At 48.6% G+C, this 19,182-nt stretch overlaps 1 protein-coding gene across 1 annotated transcript in view; it reads right to left on the bottom strand.

Moving 5' to 3' along the window:
• Positions 1 to 514: 514 nt before the first annotated feature.
• The window catches only part of LOC150054232 (uncharacterized), a 73,322-nt gene continuing 54,654 nt past the window's right edge, over positions 515 to 19,182 (bottom strand). Inside the window, exons 32-38 of the mRNA XM_090346470.1 lie at positions 16,515 to 16,550; positions 13,705 to 13,758; positions 12,667 to 12,720; positions 11,220 to 11,255; positions 5,890 to 5,976; positions 2,605 to 2,643; positions 515 to 731 (exon numbers count right to left, since the gene is read on the bottom strand). Coding sequence (XP_090202596.1) covers positions 729 to 731; positions 2,605 to 2,643; positions 5,890 to 5,976; positions 11,220 to 11,255; positions 12,667 to 12,720; positions 13,705 to 13,758; positions 16,515 to 16,550 — 309 coding nt within the window. The 3' untranslated portion in view covers positions 515 to 728. The remainder of the gene's footprint in view (positions 732 to 2,604; positions 2,644 to 5,889; positions 5,977 to 11,219; positions 11,256 to 12,666; positions 12,721 to 13,704; positions 13,759 to 16,514; positions 16,551 to 19,182) is intronic.

Below are 19,182 nucleotides of genomic sequence, written 5' to 3'. Positions count from 1 at the left end.
GAACAAGCAAACAAAAGTTCCACCAAAACCCCAAAGCAATGGCAAACAGCTATTTCTGGGGAGCCCCCGCCTCTTGGCACCCTAACTGTGCAAATGTCCTTGTCATGACTTTGGGATGTTACAAGAGCTGTTGCCTAACAGAATCCCCTTCCTGCTGCCTCTTCGAAGCTAGCTTATCCAACATTACTCCATATTCTGAGGACCCCCTGCTTCTAATGCTTTCTGCTCACACAAGAAAGAAGCTACTTAATTTGGTGATTAATCAGGATTGTGAATTGCCATGTTGCATTTTTTAAGTAATGAAAATCCATAAGAGTTTAAAATATCCTCAAATACATCGAGTCTGGCAGATATCCTGGGATGTTCATGTTTGTGTGAGTGTTCCCATAACATAGCAACATCTTGGTGCTGGCAGACCCACCCGTTCCCACACTGAACCACAATCATTCAATTAGGCTTTAAGGCTTAATAGGTGTGCACAAACATCATGCAAGCATTAAGACTATACTCAAACAGAATGTGTATTAGAGACATAGAATTATACAAAACAGCTTGTGAACAAAGGGCAGAGGTTGTTATTTTCTGTACAAAATATGCAGGTTTTTTCTCTCTCTTTTAATAATCTGTAAGATGCATCATACTTCCGGCATTTTCAAAAAGTGAAAACTGTATAAAAATAAATATTCTATGTACAAACACACACACAGGCCAATCCAAGGTTAGAGGTATCACTGCAAAAAAAAAAACCAAACAGTGCACAGTTAGTCTCAGGGTTTGGGGCTGTTTACTTCCTTGTAGGAAGGGGAAGGAGGCAGATCCTGGCCTGGGTTGGTAGAGCTCTACAGAGGAAAACTGGGGAACCATAAACTCCCATAGATTTCCTCCTTCTAGCCACTTCCTTCACAGCCACTAGAGGGCACTCTGCTCCTATGCTGTCTAGGAGGCCTCACATTACTGGAGGGTCCCACATGAAAGGTATGGTGTGAGGAATAGACTGGAGGCTCTCTTGTTTACTTCTCCAAGACTCTGTGTAGCTGGTGATAGCAGTTGTGGTTCTCTTGCTAAGCCCAAATGTTTGTGCTCATGGCCACCTGCAGCAAGTTAGGAGAAAATCCTTTTCTTTGGATATACCTCCCTGTCTAGCTTCTGTGGAACTTTAAGTCTTCTACAAACAAAAATAGATGAGACTGCTTGAAAGGCAGGATCCTGTGTGTGTGTGTGTGTGTGTGTGTGTGTGTGTGTGTGTGTGTGTGTGTGTGTGTGTGTATGTATGTTAGTACTAAATCTTGAATTTAGGGCCTTATATTCTTACTTGGCTTTTCCATTCAAGGTTGGCACTCTATCACTAGAACCGTATCTCCACTTTTGCCCCCTTTGCTGGTTAATTGGAGATAAGCACCTCACAGACTTTTCTGTCCATGCCTGGTGTGAGCCATGATCCTCAGATCTCAGCTTCCTGAGTGGCTAGGATAACAGGCTCTGGTTATTTTGAGACAGAGACTTGCTTTCTGCCTATTTTATGCTTCTCAACATTGATTGGATGACAGATGTGTGCTATGATCCAGCTTTTCCACTTGAGATGGAGTCTTAGGACCATTTCTGACCAGGCTGCCCTGGAACCATGATGCTCTCAATCTTAGCATCTCACATAGCTGAAATGACAGGTGCACATCACTGTGCCCGGCTACTGGTTGAGAAGGGGTCTCAATGTATGCCTGGGCTAGCCTCAATCTTCAGTCCACCCTACTGTCCTTTAAAATAGCTGGGGTCACAGGCATGAGCTACTAGTAGCTTCAGACTATTTCAATGGTAGCAAATACTAGGGAACCTAATCACTGCAGGAGCTCTGGGAATCTAGAAGAGGTCAAGCCATCGGTTAATACAAACACAAGGCTCTGATGTCTAAAGCTCACGGGGAAGCCTGACAGTCCTTATAAGAAGGTACAGAAGCCATGTGAGTTTAGAGCTTAAGCAATTCGGCCATCTTATGTCATCATGTGGCTTAAGTGACCTCCTGTGAGTGCTGAAGTAGCTATTTGATAATGTCTTCTAAGACCTGGCCCAACCAGGAGCTAGTGGCTCATGCCTGTAATCCTAGCTACTCCAGGGGCTGAGATCTGAGGATCATGGTTAGAAGCAAGTCTGGGCAGGAAAGAGCCTCTGATCTCCAATTAACCATCAGAAGATCAGAAGTGGAGCTGTGGCTCAAAGTGGTACAGTGCTAGCCTTGAGCAGAAGAGCTCAGGGACAGTGGCTAGGCCCTGAGTTCAAGTCCCACAAAGACGATAACCATAACTACCACCAAGTGGCATGGCCTAGAGCTCCTGGGAGATCAGGTATGACACATAAAGTATAAAGACGTCATCTGGTTGCTGTGTGGCAATTCCATACACTGGGGTTCTGACACCTTAGAAACATTCGCAATGTCTACAAGTATGTGCGGTGCCTAGATGTATAATGGGCACCCTAGCTTTGGCCTTTCTTGACCTGTGTCTTGCTGCCTCATCTGTAGAAAGGAATGTGCATGCTTCTAGGCACTGTTGGGAAGAGGGCTCAGTACACCTTGAGTCCCCTGAGGCTACCCAGGGCCTCTGGGAAGCTTACCTTGTTCCAGCAGCCCTGGACTGGTAAGCCATCTTCACCCTGCAAGGAGGAAGGGAGACAGAGAGCTCAGACTCTCAGGGCTGTCCACTCAGCAGTCAGGGTATGGGGAACGAGGGCCACAAACACCAGGAGGTGTATGGTGTTGTGGCCACTGTTGTCTATTTCTTTTCAATATTCTCAGTCAGAACTTTGGACAGGTGTAGGAAACAAATGTGGCAATTTCTCCATTGGCCAAGGCCATGTGACTACAATGCCATGACAGGAGGGGCTGTCCTTGTCCATGGGAGCAGCAAGCACTGATGCTCTCAGGTGTCTGAGAGGAGTCTCTGATCTAGTTCTACTAAGACACTCAGCTTGCCCTCTGGACCCACAGATTGCCCTCTGCAGAGCATGGGTGAGGAGAGGCGAGCAGTGCCACTCTCGCTTCCCGATCACGTGTCTTTCATGTAGGAAGAGGCATTTTAGACAGTCCTGAATGGGGCTGGGAGTACACACAAAGGGATAAGCAATCTCAAGGGTACTGAAACAGGACCCTAGGGTGCCTTCAGCTATAGGAGAAGGATTTCTGGCCTAGCTTCAGCCAGCCCTGGGAATTTGGGGTACAATGCAATAGCAGGGTAGGTTGTATCGTTGTAGGGTGCAATCCCAGAGCTCCCTGTAGCCTCAGGATGGTCTGTCTCTGGGATGGAACCTTGCTGAGTCTTCTCATGCACAATATCCTGGTCTTTCTGCACACTCCTGGGGCAGGGAGGAAATCTAGCCATCTTCCAGAGCTGCTGAGGTGGGTAGGGGCGAGGCAGGAGCAAGCTCTGAGTCTCAGGCCAGGTCTAAGAGATCTTAGAGCTGCAGTTCCAGGGTAGAGACAGAGCCAGGTGCAGGGCATTGGGGACGAGTCCTGAGGAAGGCTGAAGGGGGTTTTCTGTGACCAACTTGCCCCAACTATAGCAGATGTGGAGACCTCCTATTACCTGACATTCGCAGGAAGGCAGAAGTCTAGGAATCCTGTACTGGAGTGTCCCCCAAGTCCATAAGAATACAATATAAGAGGCAGAATGAGGCACAGGCAGGGTGGGACACATCCACAGACAATAGACAAATGATATGTCATTAGGGAGGTCATTGAGGAAAACATCCCTTTGTGTGAAGGTTCAAATAAGCACCATCTTCATTTCCTATTCTAGGTTGGAGAGGGGACAGCTGGAGGGAGGTGGCACCTTCCAGTTTTATAGTAACTCTCTTTGTCTCCTTCCTAGATCATCACGCCATGCCACCATGGGACACGCTGCAGACTCTGGGAGGGGACGGGCCTCTGTGGGCCACTTGGCATTCCCATTGGCATGGGAGTGGGAGGGGTAGGCAGAGAGCAGAAAGCAGTGCTTAAAGGAGCAGGTAGGCCTCAAGGGACTCAGATGGAGGGAGGAGCTGGGTTCAGGGAAGGCAGGGATTAGTGGAGGAGCCTTGGATGCCATGCGTGGTGCATGCTGGGCTCTTGAGGACTTTGTGAGCTTGCTTACATCATATGTACGAGGCCTAAAAAAGTCCCTGGTGTCTTCCAAGGGATTTTATGGGAATTCCTGAGTGATTCCTGGGACGGAGGTGGGGCATGGGAAGCTAGAATTTTGACATGAAAATTGCTTCCCGAACTCTAACCGTGGGGAAATGTGAGCCAAATCTCCTTGCACTTCAGTGTCACTGTGTACTTCTTTGTAGTGGCAACTCCGAAGTATGATTCCACGCTTTGCTTGGTGGTTGGTGGTGCCTTTAGAGCTAATTGCATGGCACAAAGGTAAATGAAGGCTGTCCTAAGAACCAAACCAGAGATAGCTAGCTCTTCCCTTAGTTTGAGTTCTGGTGGCAGGGTTAGCTAGAAGCAGCAGCGACAGTCTCGACTGGCTTGCATCAAGGTAAAGGTTTCCAGAAACAGCTTCCGGAGGAAGCCAAGAAAATGCTTTGCCTGCAAACTGCATGCTAGAGGGTGGGTGGCATGGCTGAGACCATAGAGCACCAGGCAGGGAAATGCTTGGCATGGACAGAGGGAAGATGCAGGTGATGGAGACAGGGTGGCTGGAGCAGGAAGAGCATGGAGGCACACTGGCACAAACTGCACACGTGGGGTGGCCCAAATCGGCCATCAGGCAAGGGAGGGCGATGCCATACCAATGGGCATGGGGCATCCAGTCCGTCCAGCCCTGGTAACCCCGGCTCCCCCTTCTCTCCTTTAAAACCTCGGTGTCCCTGTTCACAAAACCAACCATGATGATTATTTAGGTCACAGATGGCCAGCTCCAACTGTAGAGTGGAGAGGCCTACATTCACACTGGCCAGGATGCAGGACCCTTGAGGCACTACCAGTAAGGCTAAGGCCCCACCCACCTACCAACCACTGCGCAGACTGCAGCCGTGGAACATCAACAGCCTGTCCCCTCTCCATTCAAAGACTGCCATGGAACCGTCACGGATGGCCTTCAACTTCAAGGCACTTGAGAAGCCTGGCAGATGTGCCACAAAGCATAAATGTATTGCCAGGTAATGGTAGAGGTGTCTACTGATTGTGTGTGTGTGTGTGTGTGTGTAGGTCAGAGGCTCAACCTCAGGGTCTAGGCACTATTCCCTGAGCTTTTTGTTGCTCACAGTTAACACTTTTTGACTTGAGCCATAGCTTCACCTCTGGTTTTTTTTTTTCTTTCCGTTCATTGGAGTCTCATAGACTTTCCTGCCTGGGCTGGCTTTGAACTTTGATCCTCAGGTCTCAGCCTCCTAAGTAGCTAGGATTATAAGCATCAGCCACTGGCACCCAGCTGTCTACTGAGTTTTTGTATGTCCTGCTCCAGGTCTTAACTGTGTGGTAGACGCTGAAGGCAGGGTATGAAAAGGCCCTGGCTGGCCTCATTGTGTCCAGTGTGGAGCCTCAGTGGCACTTGAGAGACACCAACTCTGCGGTCCTGCATCCTGCCCAAGTGAGGTTCAGATCAAATAGTAATGGCCATGGAACGAAGAAGGCAAATCCTGGGGCTAGGGCTCAGGCCAGCTCCCTGTGATTCCTCCACTTCCAAGAACCAATTGTTCTGCAACCTCAAAGGAAAAGGATTTGGGCAAAATTACTTGCAGCTGTGTTTTTAAGGGCTTTTCCCCCGCCCCTCACACAGCAGGGTAGAATTTCCAAAGCTCAGGGAGACTCAGTGCAGTGATTTGGTTTTCATTTTAGTCTATTTGCCTTCTTTGTTTACAACTTGTAACACTCAGGGAACAAAACCAGAACAATGCAAGTGAGAAATGAGAACATACCAACGGACAGGGGGCATCTAATCCAGGTGCTCCTTGGTCTCCCTTATCCCCTTTTGGCCCTCTAGAGCCTTTCTTCCCCCTTTCCCCCTGTAAATAATGGTTTAGTCCAAGAAAAACAAAAACAACATCAAAACTTTAGGATCATTCATGTGTTAAGGTCAGAGACAGAAAAAGAGAGGAGGGAGAAGTAGTCACTTAATTAGAATATTTTCTCCCCACCCCCAGTAGAATCTGGGGTCATTATCCACCTTCCTCCTCTTAAACACCTGGGCATTAGGCCAAGAGGGTAGAAAGGAGCGGGAGGCAGGAGGCTGGAGGCTGGGGGAAGCTGGAAGAGGAGAGAGAGGGAATTGTAGCCTCGAAGGTACTTCTACCCAGCTTTGCTGATCAGAGGGTCTGTGATGAGGGGTGGTGTTGGAGTGGGGTGCCACCTAGCTTTTGAGGGTCTGCTGTTAAAGGCCCCTGAGCTGGAAACATTTTGTCTCTTTTTCCAGCCTTCTGATAGTCTATGGAGGAAGAATGGAGGTTTTGTTTAGAGCTCAGGGTGTGGGCAAACGGGTGTGGGAATGTAGCATGTGGAGGCATATGTATGCACATGCCTCTGCATACGTGTATGCTTGTGTTCTGTGCTGAGTCTTCTAATTCCACATGTGTCTCTGGTTCGTCCTGGTCTTAAGTAACAGCTATTTATTTATTTAGTTTTGTGGGATCCAGGCCTGAACTTAGGGCTCCACAGTCATGTCCTCCAGATAGCCCCTTTAAAATAATGTATCTTGTTTTTATTACAGACAGCCATGTGTGTATGAACATGTTGGTTCAGGGAATTCACTTATTTCTAAAAAGCGTCAGGAAATATTCTTCTAAATCAAGTCCTAGTTTTTTTAATGTTAGGGGGTATTTAAAGAAGGGCTGTGGACAATTCTTGAAATCACAAATCTAGCTGAGAATGGTGGCTCACACCTGTAATTTCAGCTAGTTGGGAGGCAGAGATTGGGAGGGCTGTGGTTTGAGGCTAACCTGGATTAAAAAGTTATGACACCTCCATCTCAACCAATAAGCCAGAAATGGTAGTCATACTGTAATCTCAGCTACGAGGGAGGCATCAGTAGGAAGATTGTGGACCAGGCCAGTTGTAGGCATACACTTGACCCTGTGTCTAAAAAATGATGAGAGCAAGCTGGGCGTGGTGGCTCACACCTGTAATCCTAGCTTCTCAGGAAGCTGAGATCTGAGGATCGAGGCTCAAAGCCAGCTGGGCACTAAAAGTCCATTTAATCACTAGAAAGCTGGAAGTGGTGGTGTGGCTCAAGGGGTAGGGTGGTAGCCTTGAGCTGAGGAGCTCAGGGACAATGTCCAGGCCCAGAGTTCAAGCCCCATGACCCACCAAAAAAAAAAAAAGAAAAAGAAAGAAAAGAAAAAAAATTAAAGTTTGTTAGGGAGTTGGTGTAAAAAGAGAAAGGAAGAAACAATTTTTTGTTTTTTTGTTTTTTTTTAAAGGATGAGAACAAAAAAGGATGGAGGGTATGATTCAAATGGTAGAAGGCTGGCCTGGCTAGCATGAAGCCTTGAATCCAATCCCTCATATGGAAGAAGAAAAAAAAAAGAAGTATGAAGAATCATCTTGTAATAATAAATTTGAATTTGGATTTTCATAGGTCATATTTCCTTGTGGGAGGGACCATGGGTGTCTCTAAGGAGTCTTCCCAGGCAGTATCTTATCTGGAGGGCTGGTTGTCTAATGCTTGGGGACTTCCACAGTATCTCTCCTGGATGACAAGAGCTTGGCAGCTGGCAGCATACTAGAACAAAGGCTTGGAGTCACAGCAGATGTTTTCAGTGATCAGCGGCCTGATGCAGGGAAGCTATGCAATCTCTCGGAGTCTCCGTTTCTTCATGAGTAGATGATTAGACTAACAGGAGCTCCACCCCTTTGTTGTAAGGCTTTTGAGCCTTCAAGGGTCTAATAATACAGCATCACTCAGTAAGTGACAGCTGCTTCCTGTGTCCTGCAGTGGCAGGGGGTGTTTGTTAGAAGGAGCTAGAGCTGAAAATACTTTCGATGTTTTCTCCAAGTTCTTGGAAATCTCCCAAAGTTCTTGAATCCAGAGGTTATTTGCAATTGCCAATGCATGAGTGTGTATGTATGTGTGTGTGTGGGGGGGTGGTACTGGGGCTTGAATTCAGGGCCTTGTGCTCTTGCTTGGCTTTTTTCATCAAGGCTAGTGCTCTACTCCTTGAGCCACAGCTCCACTTCCTCCAATGTATTATTCTAAATGAAATTTTCTAAACCAAACACCCTTAGCAAAGGACCTGAATATAAGAGGAAACACGTGTGCACGTATGTTGGCTATAATACTACTGGCTCCAAGTCATGTCTGCCAATGAGAAGGACATAGCATGGGTCTTTTCCAAATGCTGAGCAAACAAAGCCACCAGCTGTTGGATGGACAAGCCTTGGTGGTCTCAGGAATGTGGTCTTTCCTTCCCTTTGGGCCAGAAGCACAGTGCTCTAGGGGTGGGTTAGGTTGCTAAAGAGTGTGTGTTTGTTTGGAGGGGGAAAGGGTCTTAAGTCTTATGAGACTTGGAGGTAATGGAGGGTGGGGCCTATGCAAGGCATACATTGTAGGGCTCTGAGGGCTTGAGTGACTCCCCACATCAGGTGTCTTTGAAGGTATTAGTAGTTTTATCTACATACACCTGCCTTCCAGGCCAAGGATACTCAGCAAGGCTTGTGAAAGGGAATGCTAGCTGGTAAATGCAGAAGGGACAAATACAGGTTTCTTAGACAATACAATTCAATATATAAAACTGATTTCAGAGAAAATAAATCAGAAAGGTAGGGAGAAGAAGGGAAAGGATCATGGAAATGGAATTACCATGGAATGAACACAGAGGGCAGGAAAACAGTTTAGGAAGGTGCAGGACAGAGAAGAGTGGAGAAGGAGGAAGCAGGGAGACAGTGTTCCACTCATGCACATGCATATGAACAGGTGGGCATCTCAGAGTTGCAGCCCTGAGGCATGCTAGGACCTTTGCAGTTGGCTGGCTTTCTGTGGGTTCATGTAACACCCAACTTTCCTCATAATCTTTGATCGGGCTTTTTTCCCCCCCCTAACTGTGGCACCTAGGCTAAATTTTCAGGGCTCTTTATAAACAAAGGGGGCGTCCTCTGTGACAAGAGTTCCACATGTGTCCTTAGCAAGCTCCCAGTTTGGGGCTCTAAACTTTTTCCCACTGCTATAAGGACCTTTCTGTTTCTATGAACTGGAAAGAAGCTCAGAGGATATCCTTGGGCAGAACAGAGAAGTCCAACGGGAAGACTGCATTTTGGTTCACTATAAGGTATGCCTCAGGTATGAAGAGGGCCAAGTTTGGGACTTCCCTGCAGGGAGCCGCCCAAAATTTAGGTGAGGAGGGCTTTGGACAACTCTAGCTTCACCTTCACATGAATGTGACGCTTCTAACCACTACGTGGTATTAGCCATTCTTGCAATGATCCTACCCCCTCATAGGTTGGATGTCAGTATCTGTCCCTGCAAAATTCCATTAGGGAGGGGGGCATCTGAATGAGGAGGTGAGGTTTAGTAGTTTCATTTGGCATATTCAGCTGTAAGAAACACTCTGGGATGAAGATTATAAGATGTTCCTTGGTTCTCAAATCTGGTTTGGAATACATCCATTAGCTTTTTATGGTGCACTCAAAAAAGCTTTGTACAACTTTATAATTTTCTGAACTCAACTTTGGCCAAATGGTATATCCTAATAGATGGAATGGGAAATAGTGTCTGGAATACCAGGAAGGAGAAGTGGAAGGAAAGATTATCCCATAGATACCTGGGGTTCAGTGGATCATTCAACCCCTCGGACTCCTTTAGAAGCGGAGCTTAGCACTGGCTTGGACCATCTCCCCATCCTCCCACCCTCTGTGTCAAGAGCAGCTCGCTGGCTCTGCCTCCATCTCCAGAGTAACATGGGAACTACCACTTGGAGGCTGATTCTACAACCTTCAAATGGGTCAGTGATTCCAGCCAACTGAAAAAGCCTTTGAAATAGGCTTAAAAAGTATTAGGTGATGTAATAAAACCATTCTTATTATTATAACTAAGCTAGAGAGAAGGTTAGGATGCCAATGAAGAGGTAGAGTGACCATGGTTGCAGAGATCTAACAGGTTGCCATGGATCTTGACGGTTCTGCGGGTTCAACTGGCTCATCTAACTCAGTCTTGTCAAGGACAATCTGACAGAGGTAGCAATGCCTATACCCACTCATTGTTATTATTTGTGGGACAAAATTGATTGCTTCTGAGCAGCTTCCAGTGAAGAGTATTTAAGGATGTAGAAATGTTCAAGAAATAGTTCTTAGGTTGAAGAGAATGGAAACAAATTGGTACCAGATACCAAGCAGATAGATTCTGGCTCTTTCTATCTATGGACATAGTCTATCAGTATTCAAAGACTAACCGCAAGCCCTGGGTTCTGGAATCCGCACACTCTGCCGCTAGCTCTCTAGGAGAATTCATGACCCTCCCTTTAGCGTTCTGGATGCTAATTTCTCCATGTGTTCCTATCATTTCTTCTCTTCTAAGATCCTTTGATTTGATAAGGCACTACAAGACCCCTGGGGTATGCAAGGTAGGGAGTGCCTCTGTAAGGAGGAAGCAGAAGAGACCTTCTAGGAAGGACCCCAGGGTTATCTCTTGGTCCACTGTAGGTAACTAGTTCTTCTTAGGCCAGATGTCCAAGGCATGCATCCTCCATTATCATATGGCTGTTGATGCTGGAGATATTTAGGGTGTCCTGATAACGAAGGCAGAAAACAAAGGGACTGGAAGGCGCAGCTTAATTGTAAGCTGGTCATCTCTTTCAGAGAGAAATAGCAGCTGTGATAATTTCTTAAAGGCTTGGCTTCTTACAAAACCTGGCTGCTTGTTCTTAGGGCTGGCCTGGATTGCCTGAGAAAACTAGCCTTTAAGAGGCAAGGGTGAAACCATGATGGATCTCGTGATATCACTTAGGAGTCTATGATTGGGCCCACATGGAGAGAGTAAGATGTGTGGCTCTGTTACGGAATGGCAGTGCTGGAGTGCTAGCCACTGTGGGATTTGGCCACCTCTGAAAATGTGGAAAAAGTCATGCTTTCACGTCAGGATTAGGCCTCAGGCTCCCTGCCTGCCATTGAGTCAGTTCCTCACTGTGAAAGCCTTTCAATTTAGGATGCTTTATTAGGAAAAACTGTTTTTGCCATGGTAGATCAGGAATCCACAATCAGTCATTCCACCCTTCATGAAATCATTAGTAACCAGAGCCAACGTGCAAGCGTGCAAACTTACCCGGTTTCCTTTGTCCCCGGGTGGTCCATGTAAACCCTGTGATAAATCAGGGAAAGGAAGACATCTTAGAGAGAAAACACAGCGGTCATACATTCTTTCCTTCCAGGCTCAGAAAGCTCTTCACGGATGCCTGCTTCCCAGGAGATGCACTTAACTACCCCCATATTACTGGGGTGGGTGAAGATGAAGAAACAAATCCTTCAAGGAACTGCACCTAGAGACAAATGGTGAATGACAGGTAAAAAGCCAGGAGTGCCTGTCCTGGCCTCTAGTGTGACGTCCTTTCCAGGTCTCTCATGTGGATGGGTGGCGGCTTCTGAGCAATCCATCTTGGCACAGAATGTCCTTAGTAGGGTAGAGGAATATTCCCTTGGCTCTCCTATCAGGCTTTTGGTAGCAAGAAGCCTCCTCAAAGACAGCTACCAGTGGCTCACAACTGAAATCCTAGCTATTCAGGGTGCTGAGATCTGAGGATGATGGTTCGAAGCCAGCCCAGACAGGGAAGTCTATGAAACTTTTATCTCCAATTAACCACAGAAAGCACAAATAGGAGAATAGTGGTTGAGGCTCGGATGGACATACATGTCTGAGATTCTTGTTGATAACAAATAAAAGCAAAAAATGGTTGCAGATGTGGCTTAAGTATTAGAGCACCTGCTTAGAAAGTGTAAGGCCTTGAGCTGAAACCTCGGTGCTGCCAAATGGAAAAAAAATCTATAGGTAAATGTGGAAAGCCAAATTCATTCCTCAATTCCATCTTCCTTAGGAAAGCTGCCTGGCTTGGAGCATCTCTGGTCTGTGATTTGGATTTGGTTCTCTCCTTTCATGAGAGCAGGGGCCTTGGCACTTTTACCTGGAGACCCCTGTGGCATCTAATACAGGAGCTTGGAAAAAATTGTAACCTCCCGGGAGATGGTTCCCATGGCTTACATCTGTTCCCCTCAGTGTCGTCAGGGAGATCTAGGACAATACCAGTGGTCCCTGGGCATCGTTCTCTGTCTGTCATAGAAATGAGAAGTCTCAGCATTAGTGGCTCATGCCTGTAATCCTAGCTACTCAAGACTGAGATCTGAGGATGGTGGTTTGAAGCCAGCCCAGCCAGAAGAGTCACTAAGACTCTTATCTCCAATAAACCACCACCAGAGCACCAGAAGTAGAGTTGTGGCTGAAAGTGGTGGAGTGCTAGCCTTGAGCAGAAATGTTTAGGGACAGGCCCTGAGTTCAAACTCCATGACCAACCCAAAAAATAAATATAAGTAATGAGAGAGAGAGAGAGAGAGAGAGAGAGAGAGAGAGAGAGAGAGAGAGAGAGAGAGAGAGAGAGAGAGAGAGAGAGAGAGAAATTCATGGCCCCAGATCTATGCACCAGGCTCTGGGTACTCTGTTGTGGCTTCATTTTTTAGTCTGGGTAGGGGTAGCAGACAAGCTCTGATCTTACGAGACTCACAGGAAGCCCAGCTGCTCCCGTTGGTCCTGTCATCCCTGGATCTCCTTTGCTGCCCTGAAACCAGAGAAAGAAGCCCTTGAACCCTCTCTGCCAAGGCAACCATTTGCCCCTGCCATTTTTGGTTTCAATGTGGGGGCCCATGAGACCTCCCTGGAACCCTCCAAGAGCCTTGGGAAGCAAGATCTGTGGGAGGTGGGGTGCTGCTGGTGCGGATTCTGTCCGGAAGAGATTTTCCCTGTCCCTCTAGCAGAGCCTGTCCCTGCAGCACCCCACCTCCATAGATCTGGCTTCCCTCCTGTGGGTTCTGGTTAGCCTGAATCAGGGGAGGACAGAAAGGAAAAGATTTGGGGCAGCCATCCTGGTTTCCCCCGGTGATAAATAGTCTTACTAAAGTCCAAACTCTCTGCAGAAGGTGCCCCCTTCCTGTCCCTAACCCCCCCCATGACAGAAAAGAGGGTGGTGGTGGTGAGAGAGGGAGCTGCTCATGCAGACAAAGGAGCCCAGAGATGTTGCTGGGGACCAGGAGCCTGCCCTCCAGTGAAATCACTCTCTGCGCAAGGGTGCCTGGGAGCAACTTTCTGACCTCCGTCACAGGGCCTCCCACTGCCCTCGCCTGGACTGCGCATGTCTGCTCCACATGGGTTGGGGCTGGACTTGAAGGTGTCACATGACATTGCTAAAGCCACAGGGACTGTAGGAGCCATGCACCTAGTGCTCTGGCTGTATCATAAAGTAGTACCCGAGGCCTTGCCACACCGAGTGGAGACAGGTTCTAGGTGACCAGCAGGTGGGGACTGCTTCCTGTCTCACCTTTCTGAGTCTATCCACTTAGGAAGTGGGTTCCCCTTCCTCCAGGCCTGCTCAGCAATGCCCCTCCCCCGCCCCACCCGCTGCTGTGAGAATGGCTGAAAGTGATGGTTGAGGACAGGGAGAAGGGCTGGTGTGGTAGCTCCACTGGGTCCCAGGTCTCAGAGGCTATCCTCCTTCCTTACCGCCCTCCTGACCACCCAGGCTCCCTGATCTCTGAACTCTCCTCACCCTCTCGCCCTTTGGTCCTGCTGGGCCTGGAACTCCGATTGGTCCTGGAGTACCCTGGGAACATGAAAGAAAGCCAAGGTGAGCTGTCAGAGGTTGGGGGATCCCTGGGAATCCCACCAGGTATCTGGAGATAAGTGAGGCTCAAGGCTTCGTTTTCAGGGTTGGCGAGGCCAGGTTTGTTCAGCATGGTCATTAACTGGTCGCGATCATTTTGTGGGGAGTGGGAATCTCTCAGGAGAGAGTGCCTCCCTTGTCTCAGAGCCAGATTTCTGCAATGAGAGAAACTCTCATTACAGCCAAGCTCGCCAAGGCTGAAAACAGTAGAACAGTTGCTTAGTTTGCTCCCAGAAGCACATGAGAGAAAGGTGACCCCTTGGCAGGAGTGGGACCCCTTTGCTGTCACAGCTCCACATGCAGCGAGAGGGTCTTCATGCCACAGAGACCAATGCAGACACACACACAGAGGCAGGTGTGAGGGGTCATTCAGCATCACTGGCCCCACCCGACCCACTGCAGAGCCCATCGGCCTTGGTAACTTGGCTGGGTAGCAGTGGATCAGTGAGTGTCTGCACCACACTGGCCTGCAGCAGATGCTGGAGTGCCCCTAACTCAAGGCTGACGGGAGCTGGGGCATTGGCATTGTGAATTTTGCTTAGAGACAAGCTGCATTCATCAAGCCTCTTCCCCAGATTCCCCATTTGCAGCCCCAGCTAGGCCATGTCTGCTTTGCTGGCTGCTGTTTCTCTGCCTCAGTGTTAGTGTATCCTACTCAGGTGAGGATGTGGGACATGGGGTGCTCTGAGTATAGCTGTGAAAGGCAGGACAGTGATGGGGAGATGGCTGTTTTGCTTTACTTTGATGAAAATCCAGCCTTGAGGCACCCTGGATGTTGCCTTCGCAACTACGAGGAAGAAGGGTTGCTATGGGCACCCATGACAGGAACACAAGGACTCAGAGGCCAGATCCAGGCGACAGCTGAGAACAAGGCTCCAGCCTTGCCTCACAGCATCCAGACACCTCCATGTTAGAGTTCCTCAGCCTGTTTGGGCATCAGGGCCACTATGGAGCACGAGGTGGGCTCCGTGATCCCAAAGGCAGCTCTTTCCCCAGGCCCTAGCCCTATCACCAAATGAGGTGGTGCTGTGCTAGGTGAGGGGGATAAAGGTGAGATGTAGAGGAGAAACAAGGCCTTAGAAATGCCTGGAATACGGTGTGTGCTCTGGTGGAGAGCCTCATCTTATCAATGTGTGAGAGGAGGGGCTCACCCTCATTCATATCACCTCATTTAAAAAAATTGAGATGGGGGACGTCTAGTGAAAAGACCTAAGCTTTGTCTCTTTGGGATGGAGTCTAGCTACATTACTCCAGCCTATCTGGAACCTAAGTGCTCAAGTGAGCTTCACCTTAGCCTCTTGAATGTCAGGATTGCAGATGTGCAGTACTAGGCCCTGTATACCTCTTCTTCTTCATGAGGACATAGAGTAGGCATTCAAAATAAGACAAGGCTCTGACAGCATCACCTGGCGCTCCCGGTGCCTTTGAAAGCTCTAGGCTTCTCTGGCATTAGTTAAGTTCTCTCCAAGACCCTCTTAGAAGACCAACATCCCTTTACCCTGTCTGTCGTTCCTCCCTATCCACAAAGAGACTCCTGTAATTCTCTCTCACCCCTCACCATGAGTGTTGCTCCAGCTAGCTCCCTGGAACTCTGGTCTGGAAAGGCCACAGGTTTATGTGCCCTTAAAAGTAGCACGTGAAGTGGGTCGGGAGTTTGGCCTAGTGGTAGAGTGCTTGCCTAGCATGCACGAAGACCAGGGTTCGATTCCTCGGTACCACATACATAGAAAAAAAGCCAAAGGTGGTGCTGAGGCTCAAGTGGTAGAGTTCTAGCCTTGAGAAAAATCCAAGGACAGTGCTCAGGCCCTGAGCTCAAGCCCAGGACTGGCAAAAAAAAAAAAAAAAGTAGCACATGAAGTGCCAGCCTCACTGGCCGAAGGTGCTGCTGGGCATATACCTTTGTGACTCCTGGGCAGGCAAGTTCAGCCCCCTGCCCCTGGACAGCGAGTGATCCCAACACCATGACAGGCAATGGGTGTCTGCCAGGGCAGCCCCAGTCCTGCTCCTGGAGGTTGGGTTGGGGACTGGAGATGGAGGGGGTTGACACTTAGGCTTTGGCTTTGTGTCATAAGCAGAAGAGCTGGAACTCTCTGGTCAGGAGGTGAGAGCTGTTTTTGTTTAGAATGGAGATAGGGGGATCTCAGTGCACGTTGTTTGGTTCTATAATGGACCTCTTGCTGGGCCCAGGACAGCTGTGAGGTGCTGTTACAGGGTGCCTATGGGGCGTGAGGCTGGGACTGGCCCCTGTGTTCCTATATATTATGCCTGGCCTCACCCTCTGAGCTGCTTACCCACACATGCCAGGCTGGTGGCTGCACAAGACTGGGACACCCTCACAGGCACAAGGTGATAAACAGAGTTTGTAGAAGGAAGACGACACAGCGTGACACATATAGACACTTGTATTGTTGGGGATGCATCCTGGCCCAAACCCAAGGGGCAGCACTCCCAGGGTCAGAGATCCTTGAGTGCATACTATGGGAAGGGGAGGGAGTTTTGATGACCAGCCAGCTCTCTTTGGGAAAGAGGCCTGAAAAAGCATCTCTCTGACCGGAGCCTGGCTGGACTATTTTGGTAACTCTCGTGGGATAAGGCAGGACTCACGGGAGGAAACGAAGCCACAGCGGGACAGACAAGAGGGATCACAGGCACGGGGTGGAGTGGGGTGGGAGGGGTAATGGAGAAGCGACACTCACCGGTGGCCCAGGCCTGCCGTCCAAACCTGAAGCTCCCTGGACGAAGGGCACAGTTTGACCAAAAGAAGGGGAAGAGAGGAATGGGAGGGAGAAAAAGGGGACAATGGAGAGGGGAGGGGAGAGGTGAGTAAAGCAATGACTGTGGACAGACATAAATGCTAGCAATCAAACACGATGGGAGAAATAAGCTTGGGAGGACAGGGGTGGTATTTACATGGAAACCAACGAGAACATGGAAACACTGAATGCTGTGGCCGCCCTGCTGAGCAGGTGGGGCGGAGGACAGCGCTGATGGCTCTGCAGGCCCTGCTCCCCCTTCCCCTTTGACCCTTCTCAGAAGCCCCTCTCCCAGGGACTCTAGTGCTCCACCACAAGCATGCCTGGGGAAAGACCTGGAATCTCAACTGTACACCCTCCCCAGAAATCCTTCACATGAAAAGGACACAGGGGTATGAGGGGTCTTCCCACACTCCTTTGCACACCCGAGGAGACCCGATTGTGCTGCACCAGCCCCACCCTGGGCCTCAGCACCCAGTTTTGAAACCTGGGGAGAGGCTGGCCTACTCTACTTCACCTGGGTGAGAGGAGGCGGCCCCTGAATGATAATACTAATGACTGTCTCTGGTATTTGACAGTTTGCAAAACTTCATACAAACACCATCCATTCATATGCTCATAGACAGGACCCTTATGTAGCAAAAGGCTTAGGGGACAGCTGACCAGACCAGGGGTGTCAGCCATGTATTCCTGAGGCAAGGGCAGGAGTGCTACTTGGCTTCATGTGTCCTGCATCCTCCTCAGCTCCATTGTTCCAATGGGACAAACCAGGGAGGAGACAGAGGGGTGCTCTAGCCAGCAAAGACTGACATCCTAAAAGCTGCTTCCAGCCTGGGTCTGGTGACTCACACTACACAGGAGACTTGAGATTTGAAGCCAGTCTGGACAGAAAGGTCTGAGAGACTCTTTATCTCCAGCTAACCAGCAAAACAAACCTGGAAGTGGAGCTGTGTGATTCAAGTGGTCGAGTGCTAGCCTTGAGCACAAAAGCTCAGGGATAACGCCTAAGCCCTGAGTTCAAGTTTTAGGACTGGTATGAAACAAAAACAAAGTCCCCCAAACACCCTGCTTCTAACCAACCTTAAAATTAAGCCTCCGAAATGAGTCCTAAAATGTGTATGGGGAACGGGGTGGGGAGAAAAAAGCTCCAGAAAAAGGAAGGTTGAAAAACTCTTCCTCCTGTGGAAAGGGTGGAATAGGAGAGTTTGACGAGTACATGTCCCTCAGTGTTAGAATACTGATTCTGACACTGACCTTGACCTTGCTCACATGCTAGAGCTGAGACTCAAACCGGCTGCACATTAGTATCTCCTGGGTGTTCACTACATGAATGGCCAGGCCCCTCCTGGCCACCTCAGTCAGTCAGACTCTAGGAGCGAGGCCCGGGTCACAGTATTTGAGGAACTCCTAGGTGACTCCAGCGTGCTTCTGGTATTGAGAAACTCGTCTGGAGGGCAGATGGGAGGAAGTCATTAGGAAATGCCTGGAAAACCAGGCTACATAATAGCTGTTAGTCACCCAGGTGTAGCCTAAAAATAGAAAGGGAGCTAAACACCACACATTTCCTCCACACAGCATTTAATATTTAGTTGTTTTGAGAGGCCTGGAGCAGAGGGCACAAACCCAGGACTTTCAGGATTTCCGTGGGCCCCTGGCACATTTTGTCTGATCTACTGTGATGTAATTTTAATCTAATATTAGAAAATGAAGACATTTCCTCTAAATTTGCAGGTGTCAGCTGCCTTTGAAAAATCAGAAGGTTCAGAACTGCTGGATCCTTCTTCTTCCCAAGGCATTAGGCAGCTGAGCTGAGAAGGAGCTATACTCTATAAGAAGGGCTACACGTCTGTAAGGGACCACAAGTGGTTATAATCACCACCACTTCCTACTGTGGCCCTCCAGTTGATGTGAATTGCCTTTTGCACACATCCTTGTTTGGTGAAACTGTTTTTTTTTTAAATTATTTTTAAATAGTTTAAATAGTTGTACAAAAGTCTTGCCATTAAACAAAGCAGTTTAAATACAATGCATCTTGGTCAGTGTCACGTCTTTCAACAGTCTCCACTGCCTCCACCCGAACCTGATGAAATGATATTTTGAAACTATGGAAGATCTCTCTTTTCAAAAGTTGGAGAAGTAAATGTAGATATGATCTTTCCCTTGGTACACCTGCTAGTTCCTGTGCTATTTGAGTGCCAACTTCTAACTAAATGCTGCAGTGCTCCCTGGGGTTTGGGGCCCAGGAAGGTGGATGGAGGGAGATTCGTGGCTGAAGGAGGCAGGAAGTCACTTCCAGAAGAAGGAGTACTTAATCATTCCGAACCCAGCTTATGCCATGGAAAATGCCTGCTAAAGTCATCAGTTTTCTGTAATCTGTCAAGTGAATCAGCTTCTTAAATCCTTCAACACTGGCTGCACTAATGAGGGTGTAACTGGACCTTCTGCTTTGGCTGTGAGGTTGCCGTGATTACAGTAACCAGACCTTCCAGCCCTGCCACGCTCAGGAAGTTGGTTTCCTATGATTCCCTGTTCTTAATGTCTTCCTGAGTTCCAGACTGGCATTGCTCTGGGGACAGAGGATGCCTGTCCAAAGGGGCGAAAGAGAGCCTTA

This window comes from Megascapheus bottae, chromosome 15 (genome assembly GCF_031878675.1).
Source record: "Megascapheus bottae isolate mThoBot1 chromosome 15, mThoBot2.hap1, whole genome shotgun sequence".
Taxonomy (NCBI): Eukaryota; Metazoa; Chordata; class Mammalia; order Rodentia; family Geomyidae; genus Megascapheus; species Megascapheus bottae.
This window is presented reverse-complemented; position numbering and strand designations above follow the sequence as displayed.